Source organism: Dermacentor variabilis, unplaced genomic scaffold (assembly GCF_050947875.1).
Source record: "Dermacentor variabilis isolate Ectoservices unplaced genomic scaffold, ASM5094787v1 scaffold_16, whole genome shotgun sequence".
NCBI classification, from domain to species: Eukaryota; Metazoa; Arthropoda; class Arachnida; order Ixodida; family Ixodidae; genus Dermacentor; species Dermacentor variabilis.
Genome location: NW_027460324.1, coordinates 9,479,965 through 9,500,670, shown reverse-complemented (window position 1 = coordinate 9,500,670; position 20,706 = coordinate 9,479,965). Strand labels below are relative to the sequence as shown.

Genomic DNA, 20,706 nt, shown 5'->3' with positions numbered 1-20,706 from the left:
CCACTTAATCGGCACCCTCGTCGTCATAGACATTACTGATGAAGGGGGCGCCACTTGAAACTGCTTGAAGTCGCTTGGGACTGTGTCGCTGTATTTAAAGAATGAAGGAACAAATGTTTGACACTTGGAACTCACACAGCTCACACGGCAAACTGCAAATGCTGCCTTTACAACTGAGTGACTTGGCTTGTCTTGCGGTTTGGGAGAGTTGGTAACTACTGGATTGACTAAGCCTGCAACATGGCTTACGAGCATGTTGACAGCGCATCGTAAGCAAAATGCAGTAGACTTCCGTTAGTTCGACTCCAGTTAATTCGATCCTGACCGATGGTCCCAGCTGGCGCCCATGCATTTCTATTGGACCAAGCTGTCGTTATTTCAGTCCTGAAATTAACCTTCACTAGATCATTTCAACTTGGCTGGTCATCACGCACACGCCCAACTCCTATGGTGAGTTGGTGACTTCCCTAATAGCAGCATTCATCTTGGTGGCGCATAGGGTACAGAAAATGTTGAACAGCATCATCATCATCAGCTTGTTATACGTCCATGCAGGACGAAGGCCTCTCCCTGCGATCTCCAATTACCCCTGTCCTGCCCCAACCGATTCCAACTAGCGCCCACGAATTTCCTAACTTTGTCACTCCACCTAGTCTTCTGCCGTCCTCGACTGCGTTTCCCGTCTCTTGGTACCCATTCTATAACCCTAATGGTCCAACAGTTATCTAACCGGCGCATTACATGACCTGCCCAGCTTTGTTTTCTCTTGATGTCAATTAGAATATCGTCTATACCTGTTTGCTCTCTGATCCAAACCGCTCTCTTTCTGTCTCTTAACATTATTCCTAGCAATCTTCGTTCCATCGCTCCTTGCACGGTCCTTAACTTGTTCTCAAGCTTCTTTGTCTGTCTCTAAGTCTCTGCACCATATGTCAGCTCTGTAAAATGCACTGATTGTACACTTTCCTTTTCAGTTATACTGGTAAGCTTCCAGTCCGGAGCTGAAAATGTCTGCTGTATGCGATCCAACCCATTTTTATTTTTCTACGGATTTCCTTCTCATGATCAGGGTTCCCTGTAATTCATTGACCTTGGTAAACATACTCCTTCACAGACTCTAGAGGCTGACTGGCAATCCTGAACTCTTGTTCCCTTGCTCGGCTATTGATCATTATCTTTGTCTTCTGCATAATAATCTTCAACCCCACTCTTACACTCTCTCTGTTCAGGTCCTCAATCATTTGTTGTAACTCGTCCCCTGTGTTGCTGAACAGAATAATGTCATCTGCAAATCGAAGGCTGCTTAGATATTTGCCGTCGATCTTTACTCCTAAGCCTTCAAAGTTTAATAGCACAAATACTTCTTCCAAGCACGCAGTGGAGAGGTTGTGTCTCCCTGTCTGACCCCTTTCTTTATAGGTATCTTCCTGCTTTTCTTGTGTAGAATTAAGGTAGCTGTAGAACCTCTGTAGATATTTTCCAAGGTATTTATGTAAGCGGTCTGTACCTCTTGATTACGTAATGTCTATATTACTGCTGTTATCTCTGCTGAATCAAATGCCTTTTCGTAATCTATGAAAGCCATGTAGAGAGGCTTATTGTACTCTGCCGATTTCTCGATAACCTGATTAATGACATGGATGTGATCCATTGTAGAGCATCCCTTCCTGAAGCCAGCCTGTTCCCTTTGTTGACAAAAGTCCATTGTTGCCCTTATTCTATTGGAGATTATTTTGGTAAATATTTTATATAATACTGGGAGTAAGCCAGTGGGCCTATAATTTTTCAATTCCTTAGCGTCTCCCTCTTTGTAGATTAGTATGACGCTTGCATTACTCCAGTTTTCTGGGACCCTTGCAGTTGATAGACACTTCGTATAGGGAGTCGCCAGTTTTCTAACCATTATCTCTCTTCCATATTTGATTAAATCGACTGTTATTTCATATTCCCCTGCTGCTCTTGCCCGTTTCATGTCTTGCAATGCCCTTCTGACCTCATCGCTTTGTAGATTAGTATGACGTTTTCATTGCTCCAGTTTTCTGGGTCCCTTGCAGTCTGTAGACACTTCGTATAGAGAGTCGCCAGTTTTCTAAGCATTATCTCTCTTCCATCTTTGATTAAATTGACTATTATTCCATCTTCACCTGCTGCTCTTGCCCGTTTTATGTCTTGCAATGCCCTTCTGACCTCATTGCTATTTATAGGAGGAGTTTCTGTATCCTGTGTATTTCTTTTTCTAATGGAGGTATCCTGACTCCTCTGGGTATTGTACAGGTCAGTATGGAAATCTTCCGCTTCTTTTACTATATCTTCGAGATTGCTGATGATATTACCCTGCTTATCTGTCGGTGCATACATCTTGGTTTCTCCTGCGCCAAGTTTCTTTCTCACTGATTTCAGGCTGCATCCATTTTTATGACTTCTTCACTCTTTCTCACGTTATAGTTTCGAATATCACTTATTTTCGCCTTGTTAATCAGTTTTGACAGTTCTGCGAATTCTATCTTATTTCTGGAGTTGGACACTTCCATTCTTTGTTGTTTCATTATTAGGTCCTTTGCTAGTTGGGAGAGCTTGCCTACTGGTAGCCTTGGTTCCTTGCCTCCCTTTTCAATTGCCAGCTTAGTTACGGTTTCATTCATTACCCCTATGTCATCATGATCATCTCTCTTGTTCTAAGGCTGCATATTTTTTTGCAAGCACCAGCCTGAATTTGTCTGCTTTTACCCTTACTGCCTCTAGGTTGACCTGTTTCTTCTTGATGAATTTTGCTCTTTCTCTCTTCAAGTTGAGGTGAATCCTAACCCTCACTAGCCTATGATCACTGCACTTTGCTCTACCTGTCACTTATACATCCTTCACTATGCTGGGATCAGCAGAAAGTATGAAGTCAATTTCATTTCTTGTTTCACCATTAGGGCTTTTCTAGGTCCACTTTCTGTTGCTGTCGTTCCTGAGGACGATGTTCATTATTTGCAGCTGATTAATTTCCACGAATTCTACCAACATCTCTTCTCTAGTGTTCCTAGAATCAATGCCGCTATTGCCAATTGCTTGTTCACCAGCCTGCTTTTCCCCCACGTTTGCATTAAGGTCGCCCGTGGCTGTAGGATATCGAGTTTGCCCTTTTCTCCTCTCCAATTCAACATCTTCATAAAACTGTTCTATTTCATCATCATCATGACTGGAGGTTGCAGCATAGACTTCTGCTACTTTTATTCTATGCCTCCTATTTACTGTATTTACTTGCATAATGATCACACTCGCGTAATGATCGCACCCATGAATTTTGTCGTCAAAATTCGATTTTTTTTATTCCCCGTGTAATGATCGCACCCCAAACTTGCCGCAGCGATATGTCGTGTGCGAAGTCTAGCTAATAATGATCGCGCTTACCATCTGTCAGATGCTACGCGGACGACTCTTCAAGACAAACCAAGCTGTCTGCACGCACCAAACATTCTTAAGCAGATGCCCAACTTCATTACTTTCATCACTTTCCGGACTTCCATGACGAAAAGAGGTACAACCAAACTTGCCTTTATTGTGTTTAGGCTTTGTAATGGTTGTGGTAAACAACAACAACAAAAAAAGGTGCCTTTCGATTTTTCTCATCTGCACTCGTGGGCACGCAACAAATCGCGAGTGGAAGCTATAGTAGCCACGTTTGCACTGATACGTTAAAAGTGTACCCTATTCATACGCCAGTGCTTGTAACACAGCTAAGATATTCAACCACCCTTAGTGGAAACGTGCCATATTGGGATAGTAGAAAAGACAGATCCCGCAGTTTCCGCAGCATGCCGGCCATGTGTTTCTATGTCGCTGGCAGCTAAGCGCGCCCATCTGTTTCTGTCCCCTCAAAGTGGACATGGCTACGTTATTGCCTCGAACTTGCCGATATTAACAATACTATTCATTACTGATACGGAAGAAACTGCTTCAATGCACGTAATATACTCACGAGAAGAAAAAAAAATCGCGTTCGGCGCGTTCGGCTTGCTCTGCCGGCCGCCATTTTTTTTTTTTATGTGTGTGTCCCGCAGCAAACGTGGGATGAAAAAAATTTTTTCTTTCTTTTCGCGGGAAATTTAACCCGCGTAATGATTGCAGCCCTGATTTTGGGTCAGTTTTCCTGACAACAAAGTGCGATCATTATGCGAGTAAATACGGTAGTTTTAATACGACTACAGCTACCCTCTTAATAATGCTGTAGAATCCGTCAATGTGGCCCGCTATGTCCTTATAGATTAGGAATTGTACCCCGTATTGCTTCTTATCTAGGAGACCTCTATAGTAGAGGACATGTCTGTTATTCAGCAATGTATAAGCCTCACCAGTTCTAATCTCACTAAGGCCGATGATATCCCAAACAATGTCTGATAGTTCCTCAAAGAGTCCTGCTAAGCTAGCCTCAATCGAGACGGTTCGGGTGTTAAACGTTGCTAGGGTCAGCTTCCATTGATGGCCTGTCTGCATCCAGAGATTCTTAGCACCCTCTGCTGCGTTACAGGTCTGGCCGCCGTCTTGGTCTGGTGCTTGGCAGCTGCTGGGGTCTGAGGGCCATTGGGTAATTGAGTGAGTCATTTGGGAGAGGGTGGCCGAATACTGCGCCAGAGAGGCCAATTCCTATTCTGGGGAGGGAGTGTCTTGTTGAAGCATAGTGGGCCTTCCTAATTTGGTTGTGGCTGGATTAGTATAGCCCCACCCTCTCTCGGCATCTTTTGCCAGTGACTGGCATCACTCCAAGCCTGCAAATGTTGTGCACTGGAGGAGGTGAATTTCAAGCTCACCATCATCAAAAAAAAAAAATATGTGCCATATGTTGCCTTAAATGCCTGTTTTAGGTTTACCCTGGGAAGATTTTCTAGTGAGAACGGTAGCTTACAAAGAATTATTGCAGTGTTCACCCAGTTCCTTTTTTTTTTCTATGAAAGTTACGTCTTAAATTGCTTGGGCGGTGTGATCTGAAAAAAAACCAAAATTGCATTTTTGGCATCCAAGCATCAGACCCAGCCAAGCCAGCATCATCGCCATCACAAAGACACAGCTATGGGTGGCGACAAAACAATCTGTCTCGCATGTCATGGCAATGACGATGCTCTGCTTTCAGTCTGATTACGGAGGCACAGTTACACAATAAGGTATTTGGATGTTCAACTTGTGGCAACACATTGCATCACGTATTCTTGCTGTTTTAGAGATTTGTATGCGTTGCAGGATCAACCAGCCACGTGGTTAGTCTAAGCATGGGCCACAATCGCATTTGCGATTGTCAGAGTCGTTTGATGAATGCAGACTATCAAATTTGCTACGGACCATACGAAGGATGACATGTTATGCTCTTAATAAACAGCGGTAAAGTGCTGTCCGAGAGTGGAACCATAAATATTAGGTAAATAAATCCCTATTCTGCGGAAGTTAGAAGTTTGCTGTTATTGTCTTTTCCGTGCTACCAGAATAGGAAACATGCTACATTTTTCTTGCTAAAATATCAGGGGCCCGTTCGATTTACATTTGGTTTTGGGAACTCTAATGTCGTTTTACGTTAGTTTTCTACTTTGAGTCCATAAAAGGTGGGTGCTCATTCAATTCGGTGGTCGTGTGTTGGAATCGGGGCAAATACTGCCAATGAGTCAGCGGTGTCTTTCTGTGCTTTTTGTGAATGTTGTTTAATCAGAGCCGTTGGATAATTCTACCAGTTTCATCGGCCTCTTCAGGGTCAAATAAGCAGAAGTTGACTGTATCACTATTCCTGCTCAACTAAGGGGCCAAATCAGCACACAGTCGTGCAGGTGTGATCTCAATTACTAAACTTCGTCCTTCTGGCTTCAAGCGGCTTCGTGACTTTGTAAACTTATCATTTTCAACAATGTACTGCGTGATAAAGAATTATATAAACATTATTAAAATTATCTGACGGCACAATTCAAACACAAAACCTCTAGCACAGAAGCCTGATATCAAAACCATTAAGCCATCGACGTATGCATTGACAAATGATGTGAAATGCCCTTATGAATTTATCGCGGGCAGGCCGGTGCCTTGAGACACTTGCCACATTTCGATTTGGCCACCTCGACGAGTTCAGTCGTTGCAATAAACAATTGTGCGTGTTCTCGGCGTCTTCTGCCCTTCGAAGAGTATAGATTGCTCTGAAATTTACTACAATGAAGGCATATAAAGGACAATAAACAAAGCCACAAGAACGTCTGAATCCACAAGCACGAAGATCACACAAATCCATGTACTTTCCATCATTCCCGTGGTGGGTCAACGACTGCAGCAGCATGGTTCCCTCTAGTATATTGCAGGAAACTCTATGGCTGGCAGTGCTGTGAAGCTGAATAATCGAGCATGTCTAAATTATCAGTAGGCAACTGTATTTTTTGTTGTCAACTGGTGAAAACATTGTGCCTCTCACTTTATCTCTCAGGGTGGCAGAGCCATTCGGTCTGGCCGGCGGAGGCTCGCTAAATCGGTGAGTGCCCTGGCCACATGTGGCATCAGTAGATGACAACAGTAGACTTGTCAATGACTAGTTCGCCTCCACAGTTTCTAATACCCCTGTCACACTGCAAATCTAATGTCATTTACAACGAATGATATTCGCTGATAATGCCATTTGTTTGCTGTCACACGGTAAAATGTAATGACATTCGTCGAAAATGACATTTACGAACGAATGAGTTCGCCAAACTCATTCACATTCGTTTGGAACCGAATGTGTATCCTCGACACCACGAGTGTACCAGTGTTTCGCAAACAGTACATGCTTCTTTTTTTGTTTTAACAAAAATCACTATTATTCTATCAATTTTATTACCTAATTATTGCTTTAACGACATTGAAGTCCACCACATGCGTAAATACAGAAAACTACTCTCAGTCCAGTGACCAGACAGCCGTCTTTAGCTTTCGCTGCAGCAGTCGTGTTGGTTTGCACCAGAGCATCGGCCGCGGCCGCTTCAATTGACTTGGCGTAAAAGCACGCGCGTGTTTTCCTGTGTCACGCGCCAAGAATGAGGATATTTGAAGCCCGCATGCACATCAGAACGGCGATGACATGCAACTGCTCTTCTCGTACCACTTTAGCAGATGTAGCGGACGCGCCTATCGTTCTGTTCGCCCTGTTGCTTGCCTTAGCTTTGGCTTGGCTCGACTCTACTTCGTTGGCAATGTCGACAAGTTAGCGATCGAACGCTACGGTTTGAAAGCAACGACTACATATTTTAGTGGTATTTAGCATATTGGAAAATAATTATTGCACAAAAGTGGGTTTGAGGCGTGTATTTTTTTTTTACCATCGTCATTGTCATCATATTCAAATGACATTAGTTTTCGCCGTGTGACAGCGCGCTGTGATAATGACATTAATCGCAACAAATGTCATTTGTTGGAAATGACATTAAATTTGCCGTGTGACAGGGGTATAACTCGCGTTTCCAGCTGCCAGCTCAATCCCCACACCAGCATGCCATTTGCTGGTTGTCCGATTGTCCATAAATTGGCACGTATATTCAGGTGCTCTGTCTAGCTTTCATTTATACAGTATTCAACAGGTTTTTCGGACTCCTATAGTTCGGACCCGATGGATATTCCAGACTTCATATATGCATCGTCAGTGTTCCTTTAGAGCTAGTGCATACTCGCGAACTGTTTTTCAGATGAATTTAGGGCCCAGAGTTTCATTTTCTAGACTAGTCGCTCGTCTTGGATGCCATCATGTTGCATTTTCAGCTTGTTTGCTGGCCTGGCTTGGGTTCCAGTTGGCAGCTTTATGGCTGCTAAGACTGGTAGGCGCACACTATTGCCATGCCCACTCTTCCTTCGCTAACAAATCGCTTCAGGGGACGGAACTTTTTCTCTTTAGAGTGCAGCTCTAGGCACCCTGTCATGATCCGCCCAGGTTCGTGTATGAGGAAGGGCTCGAGGCACCCTCCGTTAGACAGACTCTCCGCAGCGTGGTGATGAACGATGACTGACCGCCGAGCAGCTGTGCTCGCCGGTGTTTATATATGTGGTGACCAATGTTGCCTAACGAGCCTGACAGACCACTGAGCATGGCGGGTCAACGAAGATTATGCCTGAGGGGGCGTCACATGCTTGTTACAGCCCTTTACCCCCAGTTTGTTTGTTGACAACAAAAAAAATGTCCAAGTTCAAAGTGTGAGGCTCTGCCTCCGTCCCAGCCAAGTCGACGGTGCTCGGTCAGGAGGCTGGGGACGTCTTTCACCGCATGCACACTGGCTGCCTGGTACTCTGGCAGACAAACGCCCAGCGCATGCATCCAGTTTTGGCCCAGCAGCGTCGGCGACAACCTCTTCGTTAAGCAAAGGGAAAGGGTTGCCTCCCTGTCGCCAAAGCGAACGCTGACCTGTGCCTTGACGGATACGCCGGGGAAAGTACGCTTGAAAGAGTTTCTCGGCCATTACTGACACGCTGGCCCCTGTGTCCAGCTCCATGAAAATGGGGTGCCTGCAGATTTTGACAGTCAGCATGTATGGCAGCACAGACGACGGTACAAGGCCTGTGTGCCACATGTCGAAAATCAGTGGCTCCTCGGCCACGACGTGGAGCCTGGCCACGGAAGAACTTGAGCCTACTGCCGCACACCCCCACCCCGTACCCTTGCGACGGCTACCCTGGCCGCAAGCTTGTTTGGTACCTAGGCTTGAAACAGGCTGCTGCTGCTGTCCGTTGTTCGTCCTTCCCCTTCGGCGTACCTGTGCTAGGTTCCCAGTTCTTCCGCACATGAAGCATTGTGCTTGAGAAAACATGCACTGTGAGGGGGAGTGGGCACCACCACAGTGACCGCAGGTACTGCCCTTTGTCACCAACTTCTTCACCATCGCTTACGCTGACGGTGAGCCAGTCGCACGGGCAATCTCGCCGGCGTCCTTGGCAGCAGCTTCCATTGCCAGCGCTGCCTTAACGGCATCGTCCAGCAAGGGGTCGGGAAACTCCAGGATTCGCGTCTGCATGGCGGGATTGTTGATGCGGCAGATGAAATCATCCCGGAGCAGCGAGTCCAGTTGGTCCCCGAAGGTGCAGGCACTCGCTGATACTCGTAGAGCAGCAGCAAACTGCCCGAGGGTCTCTCCTTCCCGGCGGCTCCGGTTGTTGAAGCAGAAATGCTCCATTAGTGTGGACGGTGCTGGGTTGAAATGCGAGCGCAGTATGACGAGCAGCTCACCCAGTGTCTTAACATGCAGCGTGGCTGGCTTGAAATGGTCGAGCAGGAGACTGAAGATGTGGGTCCCGCAGCTGGCGAGGAAAATGTCCCGCTGTTTGGTCTCGGCTGTGTCGTTTGCCCAGAAGAACACATGGACTTGCTGCTCCTAAATTGGCCAGGTGGATCCATACCCCTCGAACGGCTCAAGCCTTCTGTACAGTGGCTGGGTGGCAGCAACGGGGGGCAGTGTTTCGGCGTCAAGACGGCGTGGGACGATCCGTGGGTACTCGTCACCAGTGTCACAATCTGCCTTGGTTCGTGAACGAGGGAGGGCTCAAGGCACTCTCCGTATGACAAACGCTCTGCAGTATGGTGGTGATGAACGATGACTGACTGCCAAGCAGCTGTGCTCGCCGGTGTTTATTGGTGCGGTGAGCAATGTTGCCTACCGAGCCTGACAGACCGCCGAGCCTGGCGGGCCAACGAAGATTATGCCCGAGAGGGTATCACATGCTTGTTACACACCCATTCCTGCGTTCAGCGTCGGCATCGTTTCTCGGTGTAACTGAATGAACGAGCACAGCGAAAAAAGAAAGCGGAGCGCAGCGTGAAATGAGAGCAGGGTGCTTGAGGAGGAAAGTGGAGGAGGAGCGAAGGGGGAACAGCCTGCACATGTGCCGAGTTGCCAGTTGCCGGCGGCCATGGCATCCGCTGCCGCATGGGCGATCTCATCAGTGCTTGCAGGGGTGGAGAGGGTGGGTGTGTGGGCAGGGTGGCTTAAGAAGGGGAGGGCTACACTCGTCTCCAGCATGTGCTGTTGAGGTCACTCCACAGTAACAGCATATGTAACGGGGATAACTGCTCCTGCAAGAGGATTCTAATTCTCTAATCTAATTCTCTAGTCTAATTTTTCTTCTATGCTGAGCGCCCGGCGTCTTTTTTATCCGAGCTTCGGTATGACGCGAGTTCTCGCTTGCACGACGCCACAACGGTCTCTGGCACTTCCATTTCTCTATGGCGTGGCGTCGAAATGATGTTGATGTTGATGCGGCTTCACGCGCAAGCGCACAGGGCGCTTGGAGGCCATTGTTCCAACCTCTGAGGCTTGTTGTTCTGCCGGGCTGGCCGATAGAGATGACGCAGCGCCGTGTTTGCGCGACGAAAAGTGGAAACTTTACGTTTTAACCTATGCGTACACAATAAGCTGTTACGGTTTATGTGGATACAAAACACATTATGTTCAATGGCCGGTGAGTCGGGGATTTGACTTTACTCCTTTTAGAACGAAACTACTGTTTAAGCGGGTACGGTTTAAAGAGGTTTTACTGTATTGTATTACATGATTGTAAGTCAACTCCCCCATGTTGCATCACAATGAAAATTTATTAGTTGCTGGACTACTTGTCTTCACTTGTACCATTGTCCCCTCTACTGTTGCTGTGGTCCAGCGAAATCCCGCACTTCGCATACAATTTCATCATGATGTTGCATGGAACAGCTGCCCATGCTGAAAGCACCCAACCTGACACAGTTGTGAGGGTGGCGCAAGTTTGTGGCCTTCCCCTGCCAGCCACTTGTACTCACGGCAGAGCAGTCCTTAAAAGGCTTTCTCGTGCCTAAGTCGAGAGGTTGTAGCTGTCCCATCAAACTGCTAGAAATCACGAGCATGTCTGTGTGCTCCTTCTGCAGCTCCACGTTCACCTTCACTGTGAGATGGCCTCAAAAGGAGTCCTGACACAAGGAGTTTGGGTATGGGATGTTTGAGGGATGTCCTTGGCCTTAGAAGCTACACCAAGCAGTACCACGTAGCCCTTCTCATTGATTCACACAACTACACCTTGTGGGGTCTTTGGGTCTCACAGGAGTACCAACCACTGTGGGTTGAAGCTTAGCCACGGGGCTGCGTCAGTCGCAAGGGGCTACCGCGCACTCAGACCGCAAGAGGCTACTGAGCGATGCACGTAAGAACACCGTTTACTGTCTCCGGCTGCTCCCAACACTGCACAAACGTCCGGTCCTGGGGTAGTACAGGAACCAAAGGTACCCCGCACCAAGGGCGAAAATACAGACACGGGTGCCCATAGCACGTCGCTGCGAAAGGACAAGCTCAAGCTGGGACGCACCACTAGGAAAAGTCCCGATGGCTATGCCACCTGCTCTCGTGATAACCAATGGGCCAACTTGCGAGAGCTTGGGCAATCTCCTTCGGCTTGACCCTCCGATAACTGGGGCTCCGCATATTGCGACCTTGTGCAAGCACTATGCACCCGTTCTTTGGTTTAGCGACTGGAAAGGATCAACACAAAGTATTCTCTCACTGGCAAAGGCACTGCGCGCGTGCTCAAGTCGTAGGCACAAAGGTGTCAGCGAACGAGAGAAAAGTATGTACGTACCCAGTGCTGTCCCGGAGGGCACTTTCATTTCATTAAAATGAGGTTTTAAGTACATGTACAGTGGAACCCCGATCATACGACTTTCTCGGGACCGTGAAAAAGCATCGTAAAATGCGGGCCTCGTAAAATCCAAAGCTAAATTATGCCTATAAATATACTACTTATTTCGCGCGACGGATTTACAAGAAACTTCAACGTAAACTACTAACATACACTGCAGGGCTTGGAAACCAAATTACCAAAAAAAGTAAATGCGATAAGAATTAATGCTGCAGTACAGGTACCAATCATGCTTTATTGAAAGGAACATTTACGGCACTCCACTGCCCACTGCTGCGATTCCCGCCAGCCAGCGCAAACTTTAAAAAAAGTCGGTAAGTTTCTTTTGGACCTTGTTTGATCCGTGAATCAAGAGCTTTCGCTCGAGTTGGGCAATGTCCAAGAGGAGGTCCTCTGCGGCGTCGCGTGGACAGATGAAGTTGCGGATGCCATCTGTGTGCCGTAGCACCTCGGCAAACGTTGTAAGCACAGGCACGGCATCTGTGGCATCATCGTTGTCCTCGTCCGATGTCTCAGTGGCGTCGGCACTAGGCAAGGCCTCCTTGATCGCATCATCCAGCGACACCTCACCGCAGATCGCAAAATTGTCGTCGGCCTCCACATACTCGGCAAAGGTAGTGGTGAGGTTTAAATCCTCGAAATCGTCGTCGGCGAAGCCTGCATTGGCCTTGAGCGGCATTGAGGTTGTTGTGTCCCCAGCAGAGGAGGCAGTCTCTCTCTTAAAGTCACGGTGCTTGAACGAGTTAGCGATGGTGCTTCGCGAAACTGCGTTCCACGAACTGGCAATAAAATGCATGGCGTCGAGCCCAGTGATCTTTTTTTACGACTCACTGCACTCCATAGCTGCCAGCCGACGCTGCACTAACCGCTTCCGGTACCCTTGCTTGACGCAATTGATGATGCCGGCATCCAGCAGCTGCAGCCGGCTTGTGCAGTTGGGCGAAAAAAAAACAACCTTTATTTTCTTCAGGCTCGACGTATCGGGTGGGTGGCACGATGTGTTGTCCATGAAAGGCAATATTTTCCTTGCCTTAGCACTCATTTTGTTATCCAGCTGCTGCAAAAATTGCTGAAGAGCGAAGGCATCATCCACGCCTTTTCATTAAAGTTGTAACTGCACGGCAGCATCTTCAAGTTCTTAAAGCACCGTGGATTTGCAAACTTTACAACAACGAGCACGTGCAGCCTCTCGGAACCGTCCTCCTTAGCACAGAATAGTGCCGTCACAAGCTCCTTACTATGCTTGCCACCACGACAGCTTTCACCCTTAAATGCAAGGGTTTGCTCGGGCTGTATATGGTAAAAAATATCACTCTCATCGGCGTTGAAAACGTCGCAGGGCTTGTATGCAGTAATCAATCTCCGGCAGCGACTCCATTCATTCGTTCACCGTCGAAACGTCCGCGGAAGTGCTTTCTCCGCAGGAGCGGCTGTACACAATCCTGTTTTGTTTTTTGAAGCGATCCAGCCACCTGTTGGATGCCTGAAAGTCATCGATGCCCAGACGCAATGCCACAAGGTCCACCTTCTTTTTAGAATAGCGCCGTCAACGTTGATTGCAGAGCTCTGTGCTTGATGCAGCCACTTAACGAGAACTTTTTATAATTTCTCATTCTGTCCTTCTTTTGCCGCTTTATGCTTGAGCCTGAACTTGTTGACATTCTGCAATATCACCGCTTTGCTTGTCAGGATCGTTTTAAGCGAAGATTCGGGTATCTTAAGGTCCCGGGCAATGCTGGCTTTTGTGGCTCCATGCCGCTTTTCCGTTTCCTCGATAATATTCAGCTTATCGCCGAGCGACAGAACTGTCCGCTTTCGGGACATTGTGCGTCGTGTTGCTCCACTCAACTCAAAACCTCCGCTGAATGCTGGTTGCTAGGATTACGACAAAGAACATGTGCAATAAACCTAGGCATCTCCGCGCCACCTTGTCGGCGATCTGCTGCTGGGATAATGGAAGGTGAGAAACACTTCCCCAATGTGACGAGAGGCAATGCCGCCGAGAAGAGAGGGAGAAATTGATTGTGGAGAAGAAAAGGCGCTATTTCAGCACAGCGAGCATCGTGGGCGGCTGCTGGTGGGGCCGAGAGAAACGAATGATGAGACGAGGCAGGGAAGAAAGCTGCGCCGGAGCGAACCGGTCGAGCGATGTCAAGCACTCCGCATGTGGAGAGACGGAGCGAGGAAAGAGACCCGCGGCACTTTTCTTTCGTCCGCCGTTCCGTCCCGCGCTTCGCGAGGGTCGTCGTATAACGCGGGTCCGGCGTAAAATTGCTTCAGATAACCGGGGTATTTAATGCATTGCTTCTATGGGGACTTCGCCGGGGCTGCGCAAATCCATCGTGATACCCGGGTCATCGCAAAACCGGGGGATGTATAACCGGGATTCCATTATATCTCTAAGAAGATTTCAAGGGGAATTTCATTTATTTCGTGATACAGTAAAACCTCGCTAACCCTTTGAGGGTCAAATTATTTTGATAAAAACTTTCCCAGGTGGTCAAATTACTTTATTGCGGATCTTGAATGTACAAAATATGTAAAGGTGGGAATAAATAGTAAAAAATAATAGGAATTAGGAATAGGAATAGGAATTAGGAATAGTAAATTAGGAAGAGTATTTTGGTGTCGGCATCACTCAGAACTGCAAAATGTTCAATAGTATTTCCGAGCGTGGTACTCCTTGAAACACGGTTCTACGCACAGCGCCTCATCACAATCTGCACACCTAAAATGCGTGTCTGTTCTCTTGGAGCGAGGAGTTGTGTTGGCGCACACGACATCTCTGCGTGCGGCTACCTTGGGTAGAGGTCTGAGGCACCCTCTCGCGTAAGCGCGTTGCCGCAGAGAGCGAGAGTACCTCGTGAGCGGTGGTGATAAACAAGCTAACAGCAGTGCCAATCAAGATAGAAATCAACTTCCGCCGCCCCTGCGAGTGCGTGCCGACAAAGAGAAAAACCACGTTTCGCGCGCCTCCGTTGCGATCACGCGGCGAAACCGAAACCGCGTTGCCACTGAGAGCGAGAATACCTCGCGAACGGCGCTGATAAACACGCTAAGAGCAGCGACAATCAAGATAGAAATCAACTTCCACCGCCCTGCAAGAGAGTGCCGACAAAGAAAAAATTGACGTTTCGCGTGCCTCCGTTGCGATCACGCGGCGAAACCGAAACCGCCAAAGGGGCCTTGCCGCAGTCTGAGCGACGCGCTGAAGCTAGCACCAATTTCAAACGCATCTTGTAATTGCTAAGAGGTGGCAGCACCTCCCGGTGAGCACGTATCGTCATTATGGCGCGAAATTTCAAACGGAGGGTCGGAACCGTACCCGTACGGCAAAGACCTTGCGGGACAGAAAACAGCTGCCTTACATGTACGGCGAAAACCTTCAAAGGGTTAAACCGTACCCACTTAAACAGTAGTTTCATTTTAGAAGTAGTGAAGTCAGATTCCCGACTCAGCGGCCATTGAAGATGATGTGTTTTGTATTCGCATAAACCGTACCAGCTTATTGCGTGTGTATTGGTTAATACGTAGTGCTTCCACTTTTCGTCACGTAAACACGGCGGTGCATCGTCTCCATCGGGCGGCCCGGCAGAACAACGGCCTCCAACTGCCCTGTGCGTTTGCGTGTGAAGCCACGTCAACATCAACATCATTTTGGCGCCATGCCAGAGAGCGATGTGGCATCGTACAAGAGAGGACTCACGTCATGCTGAAGCTTGGATAAGAAAGACGCTGGGTGCTCAGCATAGAAGAAAAATTAGACATCGTTCGTGCTATCGAACGTGGCACGAAGAAGTCAGCACTGGCATGCAACATGGATCTGCTGTTGACTACGGTGTGTGGCATTTGGAATGCGAAGAAGTTGCTTGGCAGCGCTGCTGTGACCGTGAAGAGATGTCGGCTACGGGGTTCAAATTTTTTGCCATCGTTGCCTCTGTTGTTGCTAAAGTGTCGCCTAGCGACAGTGATAAGGATCACACGGAAAGCGACAGTATGGGCGATTCAGGCCCGACAATGGCAGAAGCTGCGCGTTATGTCAGCTTCATGAATGCAGTCGTCATGACGAGAACAGCACCCCGCAATAAAAAAGGCCCCCCTCGACATCTGCAGTGATACCGCGCTCGTGCACGGAGAATATGCAACGTCAATGAAGAATCTGCCATGCGAGTGTTTGCCGAGAAAAGGGGGCTGGCTGAAAAGCTGGCTCACAGCTTCAGCAAGTCTGAGGCCGCCATGGTCGCTACTGGGCCGCCACGGCATCAAATGAAAATAACACTTGTTGCACGATGTGAATAACTACTGCATGTTTTTTCCCCTTTCATCGCACCCTCTCTGAGTTGCGTTTTTGACAAGTAAGTGGGCGATCTCAAGTTATTTCAGTTAGCAGTACTGCCATTTAGTACATACCTTTTCCGACCTCCGGCCAACTTAAGACACTGCCATCCGCAACTTAAGATGCTGTTCTTGTTCAACCATGTACCCACTCCCTCTGTAATGCCCCAAAGGCCCTGAGGGTAAATAAATAAGTAAGCTACGGTTTAACGAGGTTTCACTGTATCCCGTTTCGTTATTACAAGGCTTGTGTGTATTATGCCCTTGTTACATGGGCAGCCTTAAAGGAACTGACAATCAAGTTTCATTGTACCTGTTTTATTTAGTGCAATGGACAGCTTATTTGTCAGTGTCTAATCATGAAGTGCTAATGCGGAAAACGCTGTGGAACATTTCTTATCAGAATTTTTCAATCTGCAGTCAGGATGTAGTCGTTCACTTGAAGCATGCTGAAAACAGTGATAGGTGAGTGTGTGTGATGCAGGTTCTTGTGTTCCAAGGTTCTGACGGTTCTCTGAGGCGGAGCCTCCGAGAACCTAATTGAGGACAAAGCCGTTGGCTTCAAATACACACACACAAACTTTTAATAAAACTAGAAAGAGGCATAAAATAAATCATAGAAAGAAATAGAAAGAAAGCATAAAATAAACACTCAAACAGACATTGCGGTAAGAAAAACACTTGGGGCTATGGTGGCGTTAACCAGTGCGCGAGTCCAGGCTGATCACGATAGCAGGGGCGCTTAATACTCTCGACGTCGAGACGCGGCAACAAGATGATGAGAGAAGTTGCGCCGGTCTCACCAAAGGTCGGGGTGTTGACCCGTTGATCAGGCGACCAGAGTGCCCTAGCTCTGGCTTGGAGATAGAAGGCAGACGGCTTGGCAGCACGAGCACACGGCGGCGGTGTTCTGGCCGGGCAGCTGGGTGTAGAACTCGGGCCCGTAGCCTGACTGCTCTCGTCCTGCCCACGGGCGCAGAAGCTCGCCAGCCTTGGGCAGCTGGCTGCACGATCGGGTAGAGTGGCGATGCACAGGAACGGGTTGGCAAAAGGCCCCGGTCGGGTGAAGTCCTGGTGGCTCGGGTCCGGAACCTGATGGCCCGTCTTCAACTCCCGGTCTGGTGGCTGACCTTCTCCTGGTGTCGCTTGCTGGAACTCTCCCTGCGTCTCCCCCCTTCTGCCAGCCGCGCCTCGCTTTTTCTTCCGCTCTGGCCGATTCATCGTTTTCTCATTGGCTGTTTAATGCTCCGTGGCTTCTCCTAATTGGGTTGCTTTCTTTCTTTTAGTTCCGTTCCTTGCGCTGCATGTTCACGTGCCGGACGCTCTTCGGTGTTGTTTTCTCTCCAGCACGGAATTCGCCTCGACACGCACACTCCTTGTCGTCTGCTTCTGTCCTTTCTGACCACCGCACCATGTCGCGCCCTACACACATCACAGCGTGATAGCATATGTACGTCCGTATTAGTGGGAGGCAGAGACAAGTGTGGCCATAGCTGTAACAAAGTATGATTTTGTTTATAGAGTCGATGTTCCAGCAATTCGTGTTTTCCGAATTGTTAAAAATTATTTTTGCAATAATAGCTGCGTGTTTTCATGGTTTCCTGTCCAACTGCTTTGTTATTAACCAGTCAAAACGAAACCCATCGGATTGAAAACGAAATGACGCCTTTACGCGTGATGTGGAGTTCGGCATGTTGCTACAGCCATGCGGGCGTTTTTGATTTCCGAAGCATATAATAATGCACGTGTGTCTAATCATATACCAACTGCAATTTTAAGCAATAATTATGATGTGCTTAATTACAGTTGACTTACGTACAGTAATCTCATAGAATACATCCAAAGTACCAAGGTTTCACTGCCAGGTCTCGCCACTTACTGCTTTTTGAGGCTTTCTTTGCCAATTTAAATTTATAATTCCTACTTAAATCGTGAACAGCATGCAGGATTATATCGACATAAATCGTGGTCATTGCATTTCCCTCAACGTATGATACCCCTGCCACACGGGCACAGAAAATGACATTAACTGGCTAATGCCTTAAACTTTAATGTCATTCGTGGGGTGCCACATGGCCATGCTGAATGGCATTAAAGCTTAATGCCATTCGCGGCGTAGTGCGTTCTCGTAACTCACTTGGCCATCAAATGCGTACTCTCGATCCCAGTGTCGCCAAATTCTGACGTGGCTAAATGGATCCTTAGCGAATAACAATTAATATATTCTTCACTTTCTTTAAAAAAAAAAGCTCTTTCTCGCGGCGCAGTGCGTTCTTACAATTATTACAACTCACTTGGCCGTTGAATGCGTGCTCTCGTTTACAATGTCCCCGTCGTGGCCATAGTGACCATATTCTCAAGATATTAATTAGCCAGGAGAAGCTGTTCGATTGCACGGCAGCGGCTCCTTGCCTTGTTGGCCTCATACTAAAGCCTTCGAATTTCTCGACGATGCTTGACTCGAAGAAGCACATCGCCAGAACAAACTGGAGCACACGGTCAAATTCTTCAGGGTCGCTTCTTGAGAGCTTTGAAGCTGTGAACACTACTTTTCCAATTTCAATATTTTGGCTACGCTATGGATTGGCCATTGAGCTTTGGCTTCAAACAGTTTACGATTGGTGAAACAATGACATTCCTTAAGTAAACTACATACAATATGCCGATTAATGTTTCTCATACCATTTCATAAACATCTGCTCCCTAGATAACTGTTTTTTATTATATTACGATTGGCACGAAAACTTAACCATTTCACTGCAGCTATCGCCATCGCAATGCTTGATGTCATTAAGTATGTGCATGTAGCAGCGATCGAAATATAACGGCATTAATAAACTTCAGGTCTTAAACTTTTAATGGCATTAACCTCGCCCTTGTGGCAGAGATATCACAACACATTCTGGGCAGCAGTCAGTCCCTGTAACCATGGTTAAAACAATTGCAGTTATCACGAATGCAGTTATCACGAAATGTGGTTAGTGCAGTTACACAGCACAGCAGGCAAAATGCCAGTTAGGCTGCTAACTGCATTTACTGCAAACTAAGCTTAGCAATCTTGGTTTAGGTTACCTGATGTTTTGCAAGTGATCAACGTGGCAGGCGGTACATCAACGGAGTGCAGTGTGGATCCTCCGCAGCTCATTTAATAGCATGTGAATTGACCTGGAGCGAATATGGAGGCCATGATAACCGTAAGATAATTTGGCTGCTCTGTGCTGAAATACTTGGAATGGCTACCTCTACTTTGAGGTGACACAAGCGCAACGGCACTCTTGCCGCCAACGAAGGGCCATACAATAGGTATGAAGTGCGGCCGGCTACTGCCTATGCTAATCGAACTTTTTGTGGGACAGTGTCAAAATAAAGTTGCACAGCGAATTGTGTGTGCGAAAAGACGCAGTAGTTAGTTGAGGCTGCATAGTCTTCAGTTTTCTGCGCAGACATGCGAGCCACTTTGATATCGTCTGGAAAAGATACGAAAAGATATGGAAAAGATACGCCGGAGACGAGTTCTCCGGCGTGCCGTGCCTGCGGTTCACACCATACACATGTTGTGTTGAAATTACCTTTAAATTATTGCATTATTTGGGCCGCGTCTTCGAATCCCAGTGGAAATTCAAATGGCATGGCTTATTTATCGCCACCGTTAACCGTGAATAGAAATGTGCGCGTAACTCCGGGAAACTGCGGTTGGCATTAAAATTAGTTAAATGAGAACCACTGTTATGTTTAACAGTGGTTAGGGGTGCACGTGTAACAAGGGTAGTAGTGTCCTTGTGTGGGTCGCACCTTAGCAGCGTTTCCACACACCATGCAGTGACACTCACCAACAGTGTGTGCTTGTACCATGATAAAATGAAAATAGTAAGAATCGGCACTCTACTTTAGTTATACAGTGAAAGCTCGTTAAACCGTAGTTGGCCGGAGCTCGGGAAAGGTACGTACTAAACGGTAGTACTGTTTAACCGAATAGCATGAGATCGCCCACTTACCTGTCGAAAACTGAACTCAGAGAGAGTGCGATGAAAGGGGAAAAAACATGCAGTATTTATTCACTTCGCGCGACAAAAGCGTTATTTTCGCCGCTGTCGTCGGCCTAGCACGCCGACGACAGCGGCCTCAAACTTACTGAAGCTGCGTGCCAGCTTTTCAGCCAGCCCCCTCTTCTCGGCAAACATTCGCATAACAGATTCCTCGTTGGCGTTACGTATTCACCGTGCACGTGCGCCGTAGTGCTGCAGAAGTCCCGGGGGCGCCTTTTTCATTACGGGTGCCGGAGTTTAGAATAATTTTCATTTGGAATAGAGTTACGTTATCGCGCCCCTATTGTCGTCGCGACGATTGCATTCATGAGGCTGACGCAACGCGCAGCTTATGCCACTGTCGGGCCTGAATCGCTCGTGCTATCGCTTTCCGTATCGTCCTCGTCACTGTCGCTAGTCGACACTTCGGCAACAACAGAGGCAACGATGGTGAAAAGTCGAACCTCGTAGCCGACATATCTTCGCGGTCGCAGCAGCGCTGCCGAGCAACTTCTTCTCATTCCAAATGCCACACACTGTAGTCAACAGCAGATCCCTGTTGCGTGTCAGCGCCGACTTCTTCGTGTCACGTTCAATAGCACGGACGATGTCTAATTTTTCTTCTATGCTGAGCACCCGGCGTCTTTTTTATCCAAGCTTCGGAACGACGCAAGTCCTCGCTTGCACGACGCCATAACGCTCTCTGGCACCGCGTCGA

The 20,706-nt window shown here is 47.7% G+C and overlaps 1 protein-coding gene across 9 annotated transcripts in view; it reads left to right on the top strand.

Moving 5' to 3' along the window:
- The window catches only part of LOC142568070 (G patch domain-containing protein 2-like), a 125,802-nt gene that overhangs the window by 56,150 nt on the left and 48,946 nt on the right, over positions 1–20,706 (top strand). For 5 of the 9 annotated variants that reach the window (XM_075678159.1, XM_075678156.1, XM_075678158.1 and 2 more), the window contains 2 exons: positions 4,514–4,570; positions 6,437–6,481. The exons of 2 other annotated variants lie outside the window; for them this stretch is intronic. In XM_075678159.1, coding sequence (XP_075534274.1) covers positions 4,514–4,570; positions 6,437–6,481 — 102 coding nt within the window. The remainder of the gene's footprint in view (positions 1–4,513; positions 4,571–6,436; positions 6,482–20,706) is intronic. 2 more of the 9 variants (XM_075678161.1, XM_075678160.1) reach the window with 1 other exon arrangement.